The following is a 21,497-nucleotide window of genomic DNA, read 5'->3' as shown; positions in this document are numbered from 1 at the left end:
ACATCCCAATTTGAATGAAACACAGCCAAAGAAAACCCATCAGGCCCTGGTGCTTTATCTCCAGAACAATCAAAAACAGCTTGCTTAATCTCCTCCTCCTCAAAAGGCCTCTCAATAAAAGACCCAAGGAAACTAGATAGTCTTCTCCACTCTATGCCCCGAATTCCCTTCCATTGACGCCCGACAGCCGAATATAAATTAGAAAAAAACCTAATAATCTCATCAACAATCTCACTTTCCCCATTTAGCATACTCCCGTCCATTCTCTCAATCCTAGAAATGAAATTCTTTGATTTACGAGCACTGAGGATACTATGAAAAAGTCTTGAGTTATAATCCCCGTCTTTGGCCCATTGACACTTAAGCTTCAACCAGTTTCCTCTCTCCTCTTCTAGAACCAAATTCTGCCACTCCCTCTTAACTCTGCTTCTATCAGCTATGAGAGAATCATCCCAATTACCAATTTCCTCCATTCTATCCAATTCTGAAATACGTCTTTCAAGAGCCTGCTTTTCCCACTTCCTTGGTCCAAAAATCCCTTTACTCCACACTTGAGCCCTCCTTTGCACTTCTCTCAATTTTAGCATAAAATTGTTTCCAGACCCACATCTCAGAGACGCACCATCCGACCATTTAATGAAATTTGAGCGAAACTCCTTATGCTCTAGCCAAAGATTGTCGAATCTGAAAGGTCCAGGACCCCAAAGAGGGGGATTTGAATCCAGAATCACCGGACTGTGATCCGAAACCACCCGCACGCACACCTCCTGTCTAATGAAAGGATAGAGCATGGACCAGTTTCTACCCAATAGAAATTTGTCCAGCCGACAACATATAGGACGCTTTCTGAAATCTGACCAAGTAAATTTCCAATTGTTGAGTCTAGGATCCACCAACTTAAGCTCTGTAATTAATTCATCGAAAATCTTCATACTCCTTGTATTACTAGTACTGTTAGACTTTTCTTCCACCTGGCGAACTACATTAAAATCACCCCCCAAACACCAAGTATCCCCGCAAATAGTACTAAGGCCTGCAATCTCATCCCAAAACTCATTCCTACTACCATAGCGAACCGGACCATAAATCCCTGAAAACCACCAAGGAGGATGACCTTCTGCCTGAACCAGAATGGAGACGGAGAAATTACCCACTAAAGAATCCAAAACTTTGACACATCTAGTGTCCCACACTACCAAAACCCCACCCAATCTCCCAACAGACGGTAAAAGGACCCAAGCTCTGTACCTAGAGCGCCAAATGCTACCAACAAAGCGCCTGTCCACATGACTTTTTTTCACCTCCTGAAGGACAAGAATATCTGGATTGATTTTACACACCGTCTCTTTTATTGCCTTCTTCTTTTCTAAAGCACCACTACCGCTAACATTCCAAGAAAGAATCCTCATTTAGAAAAACTACAACCCCGCTTTTTTTTACTCCCTCCTTCATAATTAATATTGAAGGCCAATTTCTTCAATTCTCTTCTTTTCCTGTCATCAACCAACCCCTGTTTCAGTCTATCAGCATCTTCCAAATATTTTGGAACCAACTCCACTCCCATCGCTTTTAGAGTACCCTCAAAGGAGTCCCTAACTACCTCTTGCAAACCTCCCTTTTTCTCACACTGAAAATCTTCCTCAGAAAGATTTGAGGGGGCAATAATTTTCTCTCGATCTATCTTACTTTCCTCCCTCCTCTTAAATTCCATATTTTCAATAAGGGTATAGTTTTCCAATTCTTCCTTATCTTCCCACAAGCTTCTTATATGTGCAATATTGTCCTCAAAAAGTTGATCTCCCTCCTCCATCAAATCTTCCTCATCCATATCAGAGTTACCACCATCCAGACTTGCTTCATCCAGAAAAGACCCCCCAAACTCCAGTCCCTTATCAAATACTATCTCTTGAAATTTCTCTGTATCAGGCAAATCAAATCCTACCTCTTTTTCCTCCTCCTCACACCTCTTACTGTGCATTAATGACCCTGGATTTTTTTTCCTACGTTCATACACCAAAATATTACGTTCCTGTGAAGCGATAGTAGACTCGTCCTCAATATCCTTGATAAGAACGGAGTTTGAAATTTTCTTCTCTGGGAGAGGGAAATCGGTCCAATAATAAATTGTTACTTTAGAAAAAAAATTTGGGCCTTTAGGAAAAAATTTTGAAAGCTTAGGCGACAGAAAAAACTTCAGTTTTTCTACTGGATCCACTTCCTTCAAAACCAAAGCCTCTCCTGACCTCTTGGCCCAGAAGCTTCCTTTCCTCACATCCACAAGGTCCTTCAAAAAAAACAGCCTCTCGGCCCAACAACCCAAGCCCAAACCCAAATGTTTAGCCCAATTTCCTCTCTTTTAAACACTGACAAAGAGCCACACGTGTCCTTTGGAAATTTCTCCCCTCCATGCAATCCAAAAGATCTTATCTCCTTTTTATTTCTCACGGCCAAATCAGTTTTTATTCTATTATAAATTCTTGACACCTCAATAGAATTAAAAACTTTACTGTTTGAAGAAAACTGCTCCTTAACTATTGCTGCGTTACTCCCAGAATTCAATAGACGATCTCCTGACTCCGGAAAATCAGGAGAAAAATCAGTTACGACTTCATTTCCTCCTGTCTCTTCCAGGTCACCCTCCCCTGTTGCCGCCGACTTGCCGAGCACCACAGCGCCGCCCCCTGAACAGAGCACCCTTTCCCTCTGTCGATATTTCCTTTTTGAATTTCCTCATGCTGTACGCCTATATCCTCAACCAACAAATTGGATCTTTTATCAACCGACTTCCTTACCCACAAGCTTCGGCCACCATCTTTGGGGTGCAAAAACTGATTACCCAATTTAAAAAACTTTAATACTATGAATCTTCCTTCATACGGCAAGGTCAGACTGACCATACTCTCTTTATCAAATACTCAATCGAAGGGAAAATGTCAGTTCTGATCGTGTATGTTGATGACATAATTGTTACCGGCAACCATACTGAAGAGATGAGTATGATTAAAGAAAGGTTGGCAAAGGAGTTCGAAGTCAAAGATCTCGGTGCTCTCAGGTATTTTCTGGGAATAGAATTTGCTAGAAGCAAAAGAGGGATTTCTATATCCCAAAGGAAATACACTCTCGATCTCTTGAAGGAGACAGGAATGCTTGGTAGCAAGCCCAGCAAGACTCCAATTGAGCTTGGAGACACGAGGAGAATGTTTGAAGGAAGTCCAGTTGACAAAGGAAGGTACCAACAGCTAGTAGGGAAGCTCATCTACCTCACATACCCTGACATTGCCTTTGAGTGAGTGTTTGATAAAAAAAGTATGGTCAGTCAAACCTTGTGGTATCAAAGCCCAGCAAGACTCCAAGCCTCCGGGTTTTGAAGAAGGGGGGGGTGATAACAATTTCTGAAAAAATGGGCTTGGGCCTAGAACAGTTGGGCTTTGGTCCAAAGGAGGTGAGACCAAGACACTAAGGAAACGAAGGGACGGAGCTTCGTTTGGACAGATTGCAGGTCTGGGGCAGGTGTTGAACGACTTCGCCGGAATCCTTGGAACGTCACCGAACTGCTTCGTCGGAGTGCCTGGAATGTCGTCAGACTGCTTCAGGACGTGCGACTGGAAGGAGGGACGACTTGAGGGTGTTGGAGACAGACAACCTCACCTGGAGCACGTTTGAACGTCGTCGGAGAGCAAAGGAATGACCGCAGAAAGAATGGAAAAAAACAGAGAGTGGTGGAGAGAGAGGGAATCGAGAGCCTTAATTCTCTGATACCATGTAAAAACTGGAGAAAAAGATCGTATTTCATTTCTGTATTTTTTACAACCTAACAAAGAGAGTATATATAGGGGAAATACAATTAATCATTCTAAAGAAACTGAAACGATTAGAGTACTAAATCAATGAAACATTAAAAATAGAAACTATTCCTATTCATAACTGTTAACTATTCCTATTCATAACTGTTAACACATACCCAAGAAGTATCTCAGTATTCCAAGATCATTGACTTCAAACTCTTTTGCCAACTCTTTGATCAGATTCATCTCTTTAGTATTATCATTGATGATGATTATATCATCAACATACACAATTAGGATAATTATTTCCCTTTTTCTTGAGTGTTTAATGAACAGAGTGTGGTCAGTTTGGCCCTATGAGTGTCCAAGACCTTGAATAACTTTTAGAAATCGATTGAACCATGCCCGAGGAGTTCGTTCAAGGCCATAGAGTGACTTGTTGAGCTTGCAGACAATCTAGACCGCATGTTTTTAGTCAATTGACAAATATCACATTACAAAGAACTATAACTATTATTGGAAAATGTTATAGTATGAATTAGCGGCCAAATTAGTATTAATTGTATTTATTTAGTATCTCCTATTTTCCTATAGTTCCCTAGAATAACTCTCTAGTTTGTATATAAATATGTGTTCAATACAATACAAAATATACAGTTCTCTTCACCATTTTGTACATGGTATCAAAGATTTTAGCTTACGAAATTCGAATTTTGCTACAAAATTAGGGGTTTTCTTTTGGGGTTTTGATCAAACACAAATTAGGGTTTAGTCCATTTTAGGGTTTATTTTAGAAGACCTATTTCTGTTGGTTTCCTATTCTCACCGCCCACACCACAAGATTCTTAGCTGCCGATCTCCGTTTCCCCAAAATCCAGCGGTCAGACTCCCTGCACGTGGGCCTCACGCACCGTCACAAGCAGCGGCCCCGTTTCCCACGCATCGGCGCGTGAGCGTGCATGGGTCCATCTTCGGCAGGCGTCCTCGTTCCGGTTGGTCTCCTCTGAGTTTCTGGTTGATTCATGCCTCGTTTTTGCTCACCTAGTTTCTGTACTTGCGACTATCAAGGTTTGTTCTAGGTTCTCTGTTGTGATTCTACTTGGTTTTTTTCGTGTTTGTTGTCGTGTTTCTTTAATGGCTGAGAATAAATCAGAGACAAAATCAGTGGTTGTAACTGATGCGGTTCCTGTGATGTCTAAAATCATGGACAATAAACTGATTGGTTCGAATTATTTGGAATGGACAAAGATGACCATTTAACTGATGATCCTCTGAAAGAGAAGGATGATTCGAGACGGACGTGGCTCAGGGAGGATGCTCGTTTGTTCCTTCAAATCCGGAATTCTATTGATAGTGAGGTAATTGGCTTGATCAATCACTGTGAATTGGTTAAAGAACTAATGAATTATTTGGAATTTTTATATTCTAGAAAAGACAATCTATCTCGTATGTATGAAGTTTGCAAAGCTTTTTACCATGCAGAGAAACAAGATCAGTCTCTTATGAATTTGACATTTAAAAAGACGTATGAGGAGCTTAATATGTTGCTGCCATTTAGTACTGATGTGAAGATTCAATGGCATCAACGTGAGCAGATGGATATCATAAGCTTTCTAGCAAGACTTTCATCTGAATTTGATTATGGGAAGGCACAAGTTCTTTCTGGATCTGATGTCTGTTCTTTACAAGATGTCTTTAGCCGTTTTCTTCGCACAAAAACTACTCCAATTGTTACGCTAAATAATGCTTTGGTAAGTCGTAATAATAATTATGCGCTTGGAAAATCCTCTACACCAAGTGGACACAAAGGAGGCAGTTCGCAAGGGTCAACATATCTTTGAGAAGACATATCTTCATTGGTCAACATTGTCACTTGTGCGACTGGGAGACCTAACATTGCGACCGCACTTCTGAGGATACCAAGACGTGCGACTGAACTTCTGAGGAGACCAAGTCTGGGAGATTTAGCATCTGAGATCCGAGGGCTTCTGCTTTGAAGGATGCGACTGATCGAAGCTAGGGCTTCTGCACCGAAGGATGTGAATGATCGGACTGGAGCGAGGGCTTCTACACCATGGGATATGCGACTGGTCGAGAGGGGTGCGCCTGGAGCCAAGGAAAGATGAAACTGAAAAACCAAAGTCGTTGGAGTGAACAGAGGTGACCAGAGAAGGTAATGGTGCTAAGATCGTCGGAGGACTTGCTGATTTGAAGATCGAAGATTCGAAGACAGATTCCTAGTTGATCAACTGGAAGAGAAGGCTCTTGGTTGATTGACAGGAAGGAGACAAACCACTAGTGCCGAGAAGACAACCGAAGCTGGACAGAATATATTTTTTTTTTTTCGAGAAAGAGAGAAAGAAAAGAGCCTAAATCTCTGATACCATGTAGAAATACTTGAGATTGGTAGAAAACGGATATACTATTCTACTGAATATGATACAAATATATAAGCTATACAAAATATTCTATCATAATTACATAATCAAATATATTTCTAAATATGGAAACTAAACATTCAGACATAAAATACAAATATGATTTCCTATCTTTTTCTATCTGTCAATAGGTGTCAAATAAGGTAAGATCTCTACTAGATGTAAGAATAAGAACATGACAGTCAGAACTTTGAACAAAAAGAAAGCAAAACAATAATAATCATCTCTAATAAGGAAGCATTACCAAAGACCTTGTACATTAGATATATCATTTGTGAAAACCAATTGAATCTCTCAGCAACTGATCTAAGTAACAAGAGTACATGATATGCATAAGTGCAGTGAAAAGAAACTTGAAGAAAGCACAACCATATAGAAGAAACGGGGAATTAAAAAAGAAGCAAGACATATTTTAAAGAGCATTTACACCGATAGAAGAAAGTCTTCAATAATAAGTCATAGCTACAAAATGGAAATAAATACCTGTTCAAGACAAGATAGAGCTGCTTCACGGTATTTTTTCACCTTTTTGTTACATGCAGAGGAAACCACACTTAAAATGGCATTAGGAATGGTAGGATCATCACCCGAAATTGCTTTATGACATGACTTGGAGAGAGCACCTATTGCATTAAGTAGAGCTTCCTTGCCCTGTCTCATTCAACATGATGTTAGTAGACTGATGTAAGAAAGGGGAAAATAGTACTATCTTGACAGATACGATCTAGAGCCCAGCAAACCATTGCAATATGTTGGATTGGCTACTATATTCAACTATTGTATTGTGTTTCATTTCAATCTTTTGTTCCTAATGCATTTTATTTCTTAGTTTGCACAACTGCTGTTCTTAGTTCCACATATGGTCGACTGATTTTAACCATCTACAGAAGCTTATTAGAAAGTTGTGATATTTTGGATGGAATTTGAAATAATATTCAATTTTTATTTTTTGGCTGTATTTTTCATTAAAAAAATCCTCCTCTTTATTAACATTTTTTTTTTTATTTCATCAAAAAACTTTTGACGAACTAGTTCATTGATCAATGATAATACCTCCCACAAACGCCCAGGAATTTCTTTCATAACAGCTTGGAGTAATACATGATGGTGAGAAGCCAAGGATTCACCTAACACTTCACCTAGCTTGCAAATTGCAAGACCAGACTGCAATTCACGTAGTGAGAACCATGAGCCAACAATTATAATATTATAAGTTGCAAAAAAAAACGAAATAGAAATTGTAAAGCGATAAAATATAAAGGAAGAGAAACTAAATAACTTCACTTAAAAGGACAAAAAAAAACCTACTTTCTTTTTACTTGACCATGAAGATGAAGTAATGCTCTCACATATGAGAGATACAATCTCCCCCAAATACAATTGGAGGGCTATCCTTTCACTGCTAGTATTTTCTTCCCATAACTCCTCAAACAGTCCAGAGACGTTCTTGTCATCCTCAAATCTGTATTAGAGAAAATTAAATTCCAAAGCAAACAAAACACATTAACAATAATAGTAATCAATTATAACAATAATAGAATATTATAATTTTCCTGCAGTTTAAACATAAAATATTATCACAGTGCTTTCAATTTTTTAATTATGAGCTCTCACACTCGAGCATCTTTCTTGAAGGTCATCCTCAATTTATAGAGGTCAGTAGGTTAGAAGCCAAAGGAGATTAATTTGCAAAGGTCATAACCAAGAGGTCATGTAAAAGATTACAGCAACGTTTCTAATGTAAGGAGACCCTGTAAGAGATTACAACAAAGCAATGGAGTTGCAGCCAGTCTTCTATAGTCTCATTTAATAAATTACTTCTTTACAGTGCTAGATCTGCCTAAACATCTTATGGCAGTAATTAGTCCCATTGGTTTTGCCAAGATTTGGTGATAAAAAATAATGTCGTACTAATTTAAGGTCTAAAGTCACACAAAAGAAGAAGGATATGAAATGGACCTTGAGATAAAAATAACTGGAATAACTGATGTATGATATCCACTCAGAACATCGGAGGCCATGGATGAGTAGCTTTTAAATAGAATTGCACACGTAATTTGAGCATTCCTATCACCAGTATGCAAGGTTGCAGTATCTTCAATTAACTTCTGGGCCTGAGTTGGTGCAGCATACTTTAAAACTATGGCACAAGCACTAGCAAAGGCACGTTTGGCTGCTACACTTTTCTCCTCTTTAACAACAGGAAACAACAACTTCAAAAGCATGCTAGTGTATGGTCTGAAATCAGAGCCAACTTTTTGAACAAGTAAGCTAAGAAAGCTAGCAACACCGGCCCTGTGAGAAAACACATACAGGTCATGTCAAAGAAAGCACCAGAAGCAAATAGGCAGATTTCTAATGGTATTGATAAATTTCATGTACACTTGTTTTTCCTAAATCATTTATTATTATATTTTTATTACAATGAAAAGAGAGAATACAAAAAATGACATCTTGCCATTTTTACGTGACAACCAGATACTCCAATCTCTATTTAAATAATCAGTACATTTTTTTTGGAGTTGCTATATGGTTAGCACACTTACTGCACTAACAAAGAAATAACAAGGAGGTCCCAGGTTCAAACCTGAGACCTTCACCTTACCACAACCCTCCCTTACCACTGAGCTAGCCTTACAAAGAGTACTCTAGTTCAGGATTTTTGTAAATCCCCACAATGTATGTTCAGTTTTGATACAACTCTCTAGATTTTTACTGAACTTTTATTCCATCCTAGTATTAATAATATAAGAGCAACTTTCAAGTTTAGAAATCTCTCTTTGGGCTTAAGTGACAAGAATTCAAGGATTGTGTTGCTTTCTTTGATTACTCAATTTATTTTTTGTTGCTTTGCTTCTCTCAAGGACATTATCCTCTTCTTGTAATTTACGTATTTTTGGTCATTAATAAATGTTTTGTTTCTTATATAGAAAAAATAAAATTATACATGAATTAAAGGCAAGAAAAAGACATAAGAATTTAGTGAGCTTTCTGAGATTGTAAGGGATTCAAGGTGTACCTACTAGGCATTGCATATTTATATTCACTAAAGTCAGTCCTCACTTTCCTTTTATTTACTGTCATTTTTTTTATTCCTAATATCTTTTCCATAATAAAAAGATCAATTCTTAGCTATCTAAGGGAAAATTTGGATAAATGTCACACAAGATCATAGTCTACATAATTTTAGAAGTACAAACAATCAACATAAAAAATACATTACAATACATTTCAGCAACACCTGGAACTGTAGTCAGTCCCTTTTCAATTTCCTTTTATTTACAGCGGATACTTTATGGATCCCTAATATATTTTCCATATTTAAAAAGATCGAACATTAACTATATAAGTGAACATTTGGAAAATATTTCACAAAAGAATGTAGAATTTCAAATGCCCAAACTACGAGGAACAAGACAAAAAATCAACAAAAACAAGAAATTACTAAAATATTTCCATAATATCTGGATTTGAAGAAATAAAGCCATTAATACATACCTAGTGTTGAGACCTACTCCTGATCGGACCAATTGAGCAAGACGAGGAACCAATTGATCTAAGGATTCAGAATCAACAACATTTAAGCATAGATCGAGAGTTTCCCACATCGGAGAGCCTTTTGCAATTGAGATTCTCAAATTTTCAAGCTTCTCCGTTTGTATTCCAACATTTGCTGCATGCAACTGGATGACAATCACAAACAAATAAATAATTTAAAGAAAACAATAAGCAATTCCTGAAAGTAAGAATGGCATTATAGCATATTTATTTCCAACCTCGACATAATTTAGACCTTGGTCTTCCAGGCTAGACAAACTTTCCAGCATGCAGCAGACTAAATCAGACAAGTGTGGACGAAGAGCAAGCCCTGCACCCTGTAATAAATTGGAAAAACCCAGAGTACTTTTGAGCTTTAATACAGATAGAAAAACTTCAAACAACTGAAAAGAATGCTAACCTTTGCAAGCTTCATTACAACTGCGATAGAAGCCTTGCGGATATTGTCAACTTTACTTAATATGCCTTCTTTAAGTAGAACAGGCAGAACAATGTTCATGGCCTGGCTTGCATACGCTATATCCGTTAGAGAGACATCACACAGTCTAATAGTTAATGAAGTAACAGCACGGCATAACTTTTCACCGGAAATTCTGACAGTCTCTTTTATGTCATCCATGGTGCGGAAAGCTGCTGACCATAATGTTTTTAAATGCTTTCCAACCTGAAAATTCCAGAAGAGGTAACTGTGAAATACAACAAAACAGTAGCACAGATATAAAGATGGGGAATGAATGGAAAATTATATGCCAACACATGATCATTGATAACTCTATGATATAGAGTTATTTATTTGACTTTTACACTTAATTATGCATAAAAAGAGTGATGATTTTGGTGTTTGTTTGTTAATTTTAAGTTGTTATCTATCTATATAATTAGTTGATCTAATAGTGGAGTCTTACAATATTTTGGGTTTAAATTGGAATTAAATAACTAATCTTGTTCTAGTTTTCTGTGTAAAAAGGGAATCAAGCGATCCATGGAAGGATTGAAGAAGAAAAATTGGGAGCTTGGTTTGGAAGCAAAAGCTGAAACTTTCCAGATTGCTAAAATTCATGCTACAGCATGCTGGAGCTCACTTGCTGACGTGGAAATTAAAGGCAGCTGTGTCATTTCCTTCTAATCCGTGACCAGGTGGCATGGGTCCATAAATGGCGCCAGCTGGAGTTATTTTGGGCAGAAAAGTGGTCCAATTAAGTGGGCCTAAGTGGAGGAAAAGAAGGTGGGCTTTCTAATTGGAGACATGATATTTTTGTACCCTAATTTGGAAAGAAAAAGGGTACCAGCCGTATCACCTTAGGGGAGCCATTGAAGGATCATCAGAAGAAAAAGTACAGAAAAACAGAGAGAAAAATAGAGAGAAGTACAATTGTTGAAGGGGAACGAGAAGGACAAGGAGGATTCACACACCAACTATATCGGATTTGTCCCATTTACTCTTCTTCTTTAATTTTTGTATTTCCTAATTTAGAATAGCTATTTTAGAACTCATGGATATCAATTTTCCATTTCAGATTTTGGATACTAATTTAGCTATGAGCTAAGCTTTTTGAGACTTGAATGGTTAAAGAACCCTATGTCATAGTTATTAAAGTTTAAATGCATATTTACGTAAATTCACCATTGTTCATTCAAGTGTTGTTCATGATTATTGTTTGTTGTTGTTTGGCCAACAATGGCAGATTATTAAGCTAGATTTAATTCTGGAAAGGTTGAATGTAGTAGTTTGTACTTGAATGATGCAAGAGCATAACCATTGTTAGGTTGTTCTTAGTGAGTAGAATAGGAATATTTTACTTACCTTGCATAACTTTTGAGAATTGGTGCTGTTATTTGTGTTCTTAAGTCTGATTTGATATAGGAATATATTTAATTGGATGGTAGAACTATATTCACGAGTTTTGGAAAAATCTGGTGAGCATATTGGGAATTCTAGTTAACTCTGGTGCGATTTGCTAAATTTAATGCTATAGCATTCTGGGCAGTTTTTGACATAGGGGGATTTAGCTATTCAAGTCCAATTGTTCCATTGATAATTCTTCTTGCTGTTATTTCTCTAGAACTTGTGGTTAATTTTAAGCATATTTTAATTTCTTTCATTTTATTTTAGTTTCAACAACCACTCAATTCAGTTTCTTAAATTTCTAAATTGTAATTAATTGGTGTTTACATTGAACTTTTTAATACCAATCCCTGTGGAGACGATTCACTTATCATTATATTACTTGTGTGACTGCGTATACTTGCGTATATTAATTTTCAACAACAATCATTTTCTGATAGACCTCTGCTTACTTACGTGTACACTAGGAGAGGAAAAGGAAGGTAAGCACAAGTGGCTGAAAGTTAGTTAGAAGGGCTGGGTTTGTATGGGAGTAGGGTACACAATTTAGGGTAAGGACTAGAGTAAGTGAATAAGGTGTGAGTGAGGAGTGTTATTGTGGTGTGGAGAATTTAGTTGCTGTAACCAGCCTTGTGAGAGAGACCCTGGCTCTCGAATTCCAGGCTACAGACCAATTTTCTTTCATTTCTTTCTATTTTGGCTGCTGTGCTAACCAATATTGCAGGGAAATCCTATCAAATTGGTATCAAAGCCAATACTTTCATGGGGTCGAAGAAGGACAATCCACTAGATGCCATTGATGAATGATTGGAAACCTTGCAATTGGGTTTTCGATATGAGTTAATGGGAATTACATTGGATTTCCAGCACTTGTCGCAAGAGATGGATACGTTGAAATCTGAGTTTGCAACGATGCAGAAGATGGACTTTCTAGTGGGTCATATGGCTCGGTTCATCCAAGGTTCGGGATAACCACGCGTAGAGATAACTGCCACCAGCAACGATCGGCAACGCCGGGCAGTTGATGCGGACGTGTTGTCGACATCAAGACCTCAGCTGACTGAGCTCCATCCTACTCTTCAACCTCCATCGCATAATGGAGATCTGTGGCCCTACAGTGACCAGGGTTACAGTCGTGATTATCGACCTCTAAGAATGGAGCTACCATTGATTTCAGGGGACAACTCGGACGAATGTATTTTTCGAGTAGAGAGGTCTTTTCTGTTGAATCGGTTATCGGAAGCTCATATGATTGAAGCAGCAACCATTGGCTTGGAAGGAGATGCATTATCTTAGTTCCAATGGGAAAATCAGAGGCGGCCGATCACATTGTGGATGGCTTTGAAGACATTACTGCTGTTACAATTTCGCATGGTGCCAGTGGGGTCGACGGCGAAGGAATGGCTGTCAGTGACCCAGGAGACTACGGTGAAGGACTATCAGGTGAAGTGGGAAGCCCTGGCGTCTAGAGTTTCTGGTGTGCCAGAACATATACTAGAGGGAAGTTTTGTCAAAGGGTTGAAGGAGGATATCAAAGGGGCTCTTCATATTTTGCAACCAGTGGGCTTGGCCCAAATATTGGAGGCAGCCCAAAGGATAGAAGAGAGCCATCAGTTATTAAATGGGGGCCTTAAACCACAAGCACCAGGCCCAAAAATTGTTCCAAGCCCTATCTCCATTCCTTGACCTGTGTTTACTCCATTCTCAGTCAAGAGTGCGATTACAATCCCGACGTCGACTACAGTGGGGGCAGTGCAGTCAAGTTCCAGGTCAATGAAACCTTCTATTCTAGCGAAGCCACCATTCATGAGGTGCTTAACAGAAATTGAATATCAAGACAAGAGAGCTTGGGGAGTTGGCTTTAAATGTGATAAAAAATTTCATAAAGGGGCATGAATGTGAGCAAAAGTTTCTTTAGGTGATGCTTATAATGGATGAGGAAGAGGCAACCCATAGCATTGAATCTCCACCTCTAACTCCGGATTCTTCCACTGAAGATAATTCTGAGGAGACCTTAGCAACACTATCACTGAATTCCTTAGTGGGCATTTCATCAGCTCACACTATGAAGCTAGCAGGGAAGATTGGCCAATACCAGGTGACAGTACTCATAGACAGTGCTGCTACACATAATTTCATTTCTACCTAAGGGGGTCAAGGCGGCTAAATTGCCCATTACATCCACAACGTGTTACAGAGTTCTACTGGGTACAGGAAGCAAAGTGAAGATAGAGGGCATTTGTTCTCAGGTTAATTTGGATTTGGGCGCATTACAAGTGGTCACAGATTTTTCGCTATTGGACTTGGGAGGAGCTGATGCAAGTCAACTGGCGCTCTATGATCATGAGGTTCAAAGTTGTTGGGACTTGGGTGACTTTGCAAGGTGACCCAACCCTTTGTAAGTCACAAATATCCTTGAAGGTGATTCAGGCAGTACAGCAAGAAGGGCAAGGGTATTGGGTTCAACTCAGTCCTTTGTCAACGAACTCAGCTACTCAAATTCAGCAGGTTCTAGAGACTATTTTGGGGTTGTTTCACCAAGAAGAGTCGGTTTTTGATGTACCTTTGGGGTTACCTCCTCCATGCGTTAGGGAACACACCATTACCCTTCGAAAAGGGGCGGGGCCAATTTCGGTTTGTCCATCTTGTTATACTCAAGTGCAAAAGGATGAAAATAAGAAGCTAGTGGAAGAGATGCTGAAGTCAGGGATTGTGCGTCCTAGTACAAGTCCATTTTCGAGCCCGATCTTGTTGGTTAAGAAAAAAGATGGGAGTTGGAGGTTTTGTGTGGACTATCAGGCATTGAATCGTGAGACAGTGGCTAACAAATTTCCTATACCAGTGATTGACAAGCTGCTAGATGAGTTACATGGGGTGACGATTTTTTCCAAGCTCGACCTCAAGTCTGGATATCAACAAATTAGAGTATCGTTGAAGGATGTTGAGAAGACGGCTTTTAGAACTCATGAGGAGCATTACGAGTTCATGGTTATGCCTTTCGATCTCATAAATGCACCGGGCACCTTCCAAGCACTCAAGAATGAGGTGTTTCGAGATTTCTTGCACAAGTTTGTTCTTTTTTTCTTTGATGACATCCTAGTTTACAACTCGGAAGCACATCGAGAACATTTGGAGTTGGTTTTGAAGAGGTTACTCCAACACAAGTTATACGCCAATGAGAAGAAGTGTCTGTTTGCTCAGCCTAGGGTCGAGTACCTTGGCCATGTTATCTAAGCTGAAGGGGTAGTCGTGTACCCAAGCAAGCTTAAGGCTATGGAGGATTGGCCCATGCCGAAGTCCTTAAGGTAGTTGAGAGTGTTTCTTGGGCTCACAAGATATTATCATAAGTTTGTCAAGGGATACGGGTCAATAGCGAGACCACTAACAGGTCAATTGCGCAAGGATGCTTTTGGGTGGAATCAAGAGGCGCAAGAGGCATTTGAGTGCCTCAAGTCAGCCATATGTTCCGTGCCTGTTTTGGCGTTCCCAGACTTTTCCGCCCCATTTGTTGTTGAAGCAAACGTTTCATGTTGTGGTTTGGTTGCCGTTCTTATTTAGCAACAATGCCCCGTGCATATTACAGCCAGGTACTATCTTTGCGGGCTCGTACTAAGTCAGTTTACGAAAGAGAACTGATGGCCATTGTATTGGCAGTTTAGAAATGGCGTATTATTTGTTGGGAAGAAAGTTTTTAGTTTGCACTGGCCAACGGAGCCTCAAATATCTACTCAAGCAGTGATTAGTAGCATCTGAGCATCAAAAATGGCTCACTAAATTGGTTGGATATGATTTCGAAATTCAGTATAGGCTGGGGTTGGAGAATAAGGCAGCTGATGCCTTATCGCGTATGCATCAAGGGGCTGAATTAGAAGCAATTTCATCTCCTACAGTGATTTCTATCCCTGACGTGCAAGCTCTTGTGGCGGCTGATCCTTTTCTATTTAAGATTATCAAGGAGGTTCAACTTGATCAAGCAAGCAACGTGTATACATACAACCAGGGGTGTTTGAAGTTTAAGGGGAGGTTGGTCATACCTTCATATTCACCATTCATCCCACTTATTTTACAAGAATACCACTGCAGTAATGTTGGGAGCCATTCAGGAGTGTTCAAGACTTTGCAACGGTTGGCGGCTGACCTCCATTGGCAAGGAATGAGGAAGGACATTCAGAAATTTGTGGCTGAGTGTGCAATTTGTCGACAGAACAAATACATGGCACAATCACCAGCGGGTTTGCTACAGCCCTTGCCGATTCCAAGCCAAGTTTGGGAAGACATATCTATGGATTTCATAGAGGGACTTCCACAATCCAATGGATTTGACTCTGTTTTCGTGGTAGTAGATCGACTCACAAAATATGGCCAATTCATTGCTTTGCATCACCCATTCTCAGCTATATCATTAGCAGCAGTGTTTGTTTGCAAGATTGTTAGGCTCCATGGAGATTCGAGGTCCATTGTTTCGAATCGAGACTATTTCTCAACCTATTTTGGAAAGAGTTGTTCTGTTTACAGGGAACAAACCTTAAGCAAAGTTCAACCTATCACCCACAATCGAATGGCCAAACCGAAGTGGTGAACCGCTGTCTTGAGACATTTACACTGCTTTGTGAGTTCCAAACCAACGCAATGGGCACGATGGCTTCCTTGGGCTGAATATTGGTATAATACATTTGTAGAAAATATTGTATATTAAACATTTACTCAGCACAAGTGGCTGAAAGTTAGTTAAAAGGGTTGGGTTGGTATGGGAGTAGGGTACACGGTTTAGGGTGAGGACTAGAGTAAGTGCATAAGGTGTGAGTGTGTGTTATTGAGGTGTGGAGAATTTAGTTGTTGTAACCAACTTTGTGGGAGAGACCGTGGATCTCGAATTCCAGGCTACTGAGTACAGACCAATTTTCTTCAATTTCTTTCTATTTTGGCTGCTGCTGTGCTAACCAATATTGCAGGGAAATCCTATCATTTTCTTATGCTTACAAAGCATACTATGGTTCTAGGAATATGAATACTAAAGTTTCTGGCAGTCAATGCCTCGCAGTTTGGAATATTCTCCATAATCGATTCAATCAAATACGGTGAAAATGGTGAAAGAAAGACAGGTCCAGAATATAGTGTTACCAAAAATTGCTTGCTTTTTGCTCATACCTTCATGGTTTTTCCCCCTATTCTAGGAGACCAATTCTTCAGGGAGTTGGATGCGTGATTTTTCTGAAATGAGTAAATCATTTTTTCATGTCTTGACAGATCTAGATGATCTCCCTAATTTTAGCCTTTTAATTTCATTTGAAAATCATCACCTCCTATTACAATACAAGTGTTTGTTTTATCTGATTGTAAGATTAATACTTGATATGAAACAAAAGGCCTCACACATTTCCCTACTTCCTTCATGGTGTGTATGGTGTCGGAATTAAACAATGGATCATCTATTTTTGCACTGTTAGGTGGCAAGACCGCTTTGGTGTAACGTCTTCAATGAAGAAGAAACAGATTGGGTTTTCCCTGATAGATGTGAGACTCTAATGATTGAGAAAACTATTGGTTTTGGCAAATGAAAAATGGCAGCTGTCATGTTGAATTGTGTGGTGATAGCTACTGTGTGAGTTCTTTGGCTAGAAAGAAATAGTCGGATTTTCAAATGAAAATAATTGAATTGTGTAGTGATAGCTACTCTGTGGGTTCTTTAACATATAAAAAGGATACACAAAAACATGTACATGCTTCACATATAATATACAATCAGTTATGATGCTTCCGACAAACAGAAATAGATGCTTACACTGTTTTAGGGAGTTGAAAGGACTCAAACTTAACAAAATTATTAGTGAAAGCTTCTCTGAAATTATAAGCCTAATTTAAATACATGGGCTAGACTGTCCTAGAGTCACTGGAGACTTAGTGTCCTACATATAAAAGTCATAATAAACTCAAGTACTTATTCCAAATAGATTCGTTTGAAAAATAATAATTAAGAATTTATTGGTAAATCACCTGATCAAATTTCCGTCCTTGAATGATATCTGCAAGAGCAAGACAGGACGCCTCACGTGAACGCCAAAGCCTAGAGCCGCATTGAATCAACAAATCATCAACAATAATATCCAAGTGTTCATCAATTGTCTTCTTTGAATCTGCCACTAATGACTTCCATATATGTGACATTGCATCCTACAAACATCAGAAGAAGAAATGAGAAACTCATAGTACTAACACATGCAGGATTAGCTAAGAAGGATGATTCTCAAATTTTCCATGCGACAACTATATATTGCACATATGCACTGCAGTTATGAACATTAACAATTGAAAAAACAACAGCCTTCAGATAATATATATGCATAAAAAATTTACACAGCTTTTAAGAATCTAATGGTCTCACATCATCCAGAGCACTGAAGGATCTATACCTGCACATTTTTATCAGGATCATACTGATAACGAACAAGCCTAGGGATTAGTGAATGCAAATGTGGCTTAAGAATATCCCCTGCTTGCTTTGCAATCTTAGAAAACCCAAAGGCAGCACCCCTCTTTGAGTTTAGAGATGCTTGATGATTAGCCAGATCCATAAACCGATAAATTAGGTCAGGTTGCCCCATCTCATTTGCCAAATTGCATAGTTCCTTATAAGTGCTAAGTTTCCCACCATTTAGACCTTCACCAATAGCTCCCTCTTGAAAAACTTCAGAATCTTCAACAAGCTGATAAACACAAAAATAGTGGAACTTAGCATTTTAAGGAGAGAAAGACAGACAGAGACATATATATAATACATATATAGTGTGTATGTATAATAAATATATATGTATAGAGAGAGAGAGAGAGAGAATAAACTTGCCTTGATTGCTCTTTTCCTTTTTCCTGAACCAGTAAGGGTGTTTACAAGTGCATTTACTAAGTTTTTCTTCATCAATTCATCCCCAAGTTCATACACAATACTCATGCCTTGAGATGCTAACTCTTGTGTGAGTTCATTCTGTTCACCAAGCAAGTGTGAAAAAGCTTCCTGCATTCATATGAAAAGTTTTTGTCCAAGAGTTCAAGTACATACTGTCTAACTAGGGATAAAAGAAAGTAGAAAGCATCCACGCTATTAAATCCTTCAAATTTCCTGTTTTCAAGTCAGATTAGAAAAAACACTCCCAAGGCGGAAGTGCTTAGGAAGAGTCAAGGATATCTACTTAGCAACTCTGCTCTAAGAAGACAGTTTGAACTGAGGTCCACTGTGACTGGTCAAATAGCTAAAGAGGAAAAAAGAAGATAACACGAGAAATGATTGCTTGTAACTGGCAAACCTGAATTTCTGGAAGCATATTCTGGATGGCAGGGTGATGGCCACAGTACATTAAAATTGATAATAGCCAGACAGCTCCAGCACAGCGCTCCTCTTTTCTGGTACTGTACAAAAGATTATCGAAAAGCTTTCTAGTAATCGCATCTCTAATAGTGGAATGAAAATCTTCATCAGCCATATATGTTTCGCTGGTACTGTACTTTGATAACGTTAAGTTTACATCTCCCATAAGAAAGTTGGAACTCATGGAAAGTGTACTATAATTAGTTTTAAGAATCACATCAGCAGTCACAGGAACCCCGCCCCACAAAAATGATAGAGCCTCACCAGCAGCAAAAAGAACATCTTCAACCTACACAACTCAAAAACTGCAGAAATTAGACATTTTCAATTCTCTTACATGCACATGGCTTAGTATATCAAAAGAAAAAACCCATGTACTAAAACAAAATATTTCAACTGTGATTGTGGTTGTAATCTTAGAGGTTTCTGGGAAGCGTTTTTTTTTTTTTTTTGTCTTATATTATGTTTTAGGAGCAACCCTTTTGCCACTGCCTAGGCTATAATACATATGATAACCGATCATCTTTTATTAATATAATCTTGAAAATAATCATTCTCAATTAAATAAGACCATGAAAAAAAAATTGATTACAACCAATTAAATGAATGAAACAGGTAACTAGCAGAGAATAAAAATATTTCTACTAACCTTGGATCGGCAAAGACTATAGATCAAATCAAGAGCAAGGTTTAGACGGGAAGTTGATGTTTCCTTCATGCATATATGTCCAATTGCTATAACAATTTTTTGAATTGCTTTAATATCCTCCCCAGATAACAGCTCCCTCAACTTTTCATGTAAAATTGTAAGTATGTCAACTGCAATTTAATTATGGGCTACTTGTTAATATAATATTTCAAAACTTGGTGCACAGGAAATGACAAGGGAGATTCAGGCAGTCAATAATATTTGAATGTCAACACTGGTTACCTGAATTAGAGTCATTGATAAGTAATGGCAACGGAACTCGCAATGCAATATGACCCAATGCTTGCATTGCAACTGAAGCCAGTGTGGCAGTCTCAGAACTAACAACATCAACAAGAAACTTCAGTGTCTCCTGAAACAATGCCTCTGGAATCTGTGATAATATTATGTCAAGACATTTCAGTAAAAGCCTGAGTGCACTGACATGCTAGTACTAAACAACATTATTACTTCAACTCCTCATAAGCGACCAACAATTCAGGAAGATGCCACATATAAACCATCCCTGAAAGATGCTAAGACAGAATATACGACTTACAGAGGGCACTCTAGACATGCAATCTGCAGTAATATATCCTATTGCACATAGTGCTCCATGCTGAGTCTCAAACCTGAACAAAGTTGAATTATTCTTCAAGTATCTATATATAATATACACTGAAAGCAGAAGGTGGCTTGAATAATTACAAGTCTTAACGCCAAATACAGATGCTACACACCTCAATTTCTGTACTCCACGAATTGAGGCAATTAGTTCACTGAGTATAGTAGATGATGTGGCTACAGGAAGAGTAGAGGTAGCTATTCCAAGTAGACGGGCTGCAGATTCACGAGTATCCAAATCCACATGACTAAGTAGTTGTTTTATCCATGAAACTTTCAGTGCATAACGAGATGCTATCATCTATAAATAACAAGTCAGCAGAGTCAGCACATGTAACAGAATAAAAATAAAAATAAAAATAAGTGAAAGACAGGAAGTCAGAATTAGTCATTAAGTCTGCAATAATGACCTCTGGGACACAAGATCCAACAGCAATCAATGCATTGGAAGCAATGGCATGCAATTCCACAGATCCTTCAAAAGCCATAGCATGTTCTAGCAGCGAACACATATTTTCAATAGCAGATTGAACAGTCGATTCTTCTAAAGATTTGTGTTTCTCCAACTCTGACTCAAAGCATTTCAATAAGAATTTAATCATAACCACATATGTTTTTGAAGGAAAAAGAAGCCTTTGTTCTCTCATCTCAGATGAGTCTAACAACTTTGGTTGCTGTCTAAGAATAAAATCTAGCATGGCTTCCAGATTTGGATATTGTACATCAGATTTTCCACTCATCCTAAGCCCATGATCGTTCATTAAAAAAAGGCCTTCATTTGCTATTTCCCTGCAAAAAGAGATATATCAGGATGCCATTACATTTGTGCACAAGTCTGTAAGAGGCATTCCTCAACTTTGGAGTTGCTGGTTCCATATGTAATGACTATTTGTTGTGGTGTAGAAAATAGAAAGCAAAGGTTGTTAGATTCTACAGCAGTGTTTTCTTGTAAATCAGTTATTTTGAACGATAAGTATAAAATGGTGAGGAGAAGAAAAAGGTTTATTTTCTGTGTATTTTTACAAACTAGAACTTAGGCTTATATACAGATTTACACATTAAACTATCTTTAATACAACATAAATACAATAAAAGAGAATTCCTATAAACTTTAGGAAACAGAAACATCCTCCTGTAACGTATTGACATTATTTTCTAACTGTTAACACTCCCCCTCAAGCTGGACCATAGATATTGA

General features: G+C 38.5%; 1 protein-coding gene across 1 annotated transcript in view; it reads right to left on the bottom strand.

The window, feature by feature from the left end:
* Positions 1–21,497, bottom strand: part of LOC133788708 (uncharacterized) — a 70,333-nt gene that overhangs the window by 12,704 nt on the left and 36,132 nt on the right. The window contains exons 16-31 of the mRNA XM_062226289.1: positions 20,710–21,088; positions 20,416–20,600; positions 20,235–20,307; positions 19,919–20,069; positions 19,637–19,806; positions 18,926–19,276; positions 18,469–18,636; positions 18,038–18,331; positions 17,622–17,798; positions 10,182–10,445; positions 10,000–10,098; positions 9,722–9,906; positions 8,183–8,518; positions 7,532–7,685; positions 7,277–7,387; positions 6,707–6,874 (exon numbers count right to left, since the gene is read on the bottom strand). Of these exons, the coding sequence (XP_062082273.1) occupies positions 6,707–6,874; positions 7,277–7,387; positions 7,532–7,685; positions 8,183–8,518; positions 9,722–9,906; positions 10,000–10,098; positions 10,182–10,445; positions 17,622–17,798; positions 18,038–18,331; positions 18,469–18,636; positions 18,926–19,276; positions 19,637–19,806; positions 19,919–20,069; positions 20,235–20,307; positions 20,416–20,600; positions 20,710–21,088 (3,265 nt within the window). The remainder of the gene's footprint in view (positions 1–6,706; positions 6,875–7,276; positions 7,388–7,531; positions 7,686–8,182; positions 8,519–9,721; positions 9,907–9,999; positions 10,099–10,181; positions 10,446–17,621; positions 17,799–18,037; positions 18,332–18,468; positions 18,637–18,925; positions 19,277–19,636; positions 19,807–19,918; positions 20,070–20,234; positions 20,308–20,415; positions 20,601–20,709; positions 21,089–21,497) is intronic.

The sequence above is a fragment of the Humulus lupulus genome, chromosome 7 (genome assembly GCF_963169125.1).
Source record: "Humulus lupulus chromosome 7, drHumLupu1.1, whole genome shotgun sequence".
NCBI classification, from domain to species: Eukaryota; Viridiplantae; Streptophyta; class Magnoliopsida; order Rosales; family Cannabaceae; genus Humulus; species Humulus lupulus.
This window is presented reverse-complemented; position numbering and strand designations above follow the sequence as displayed.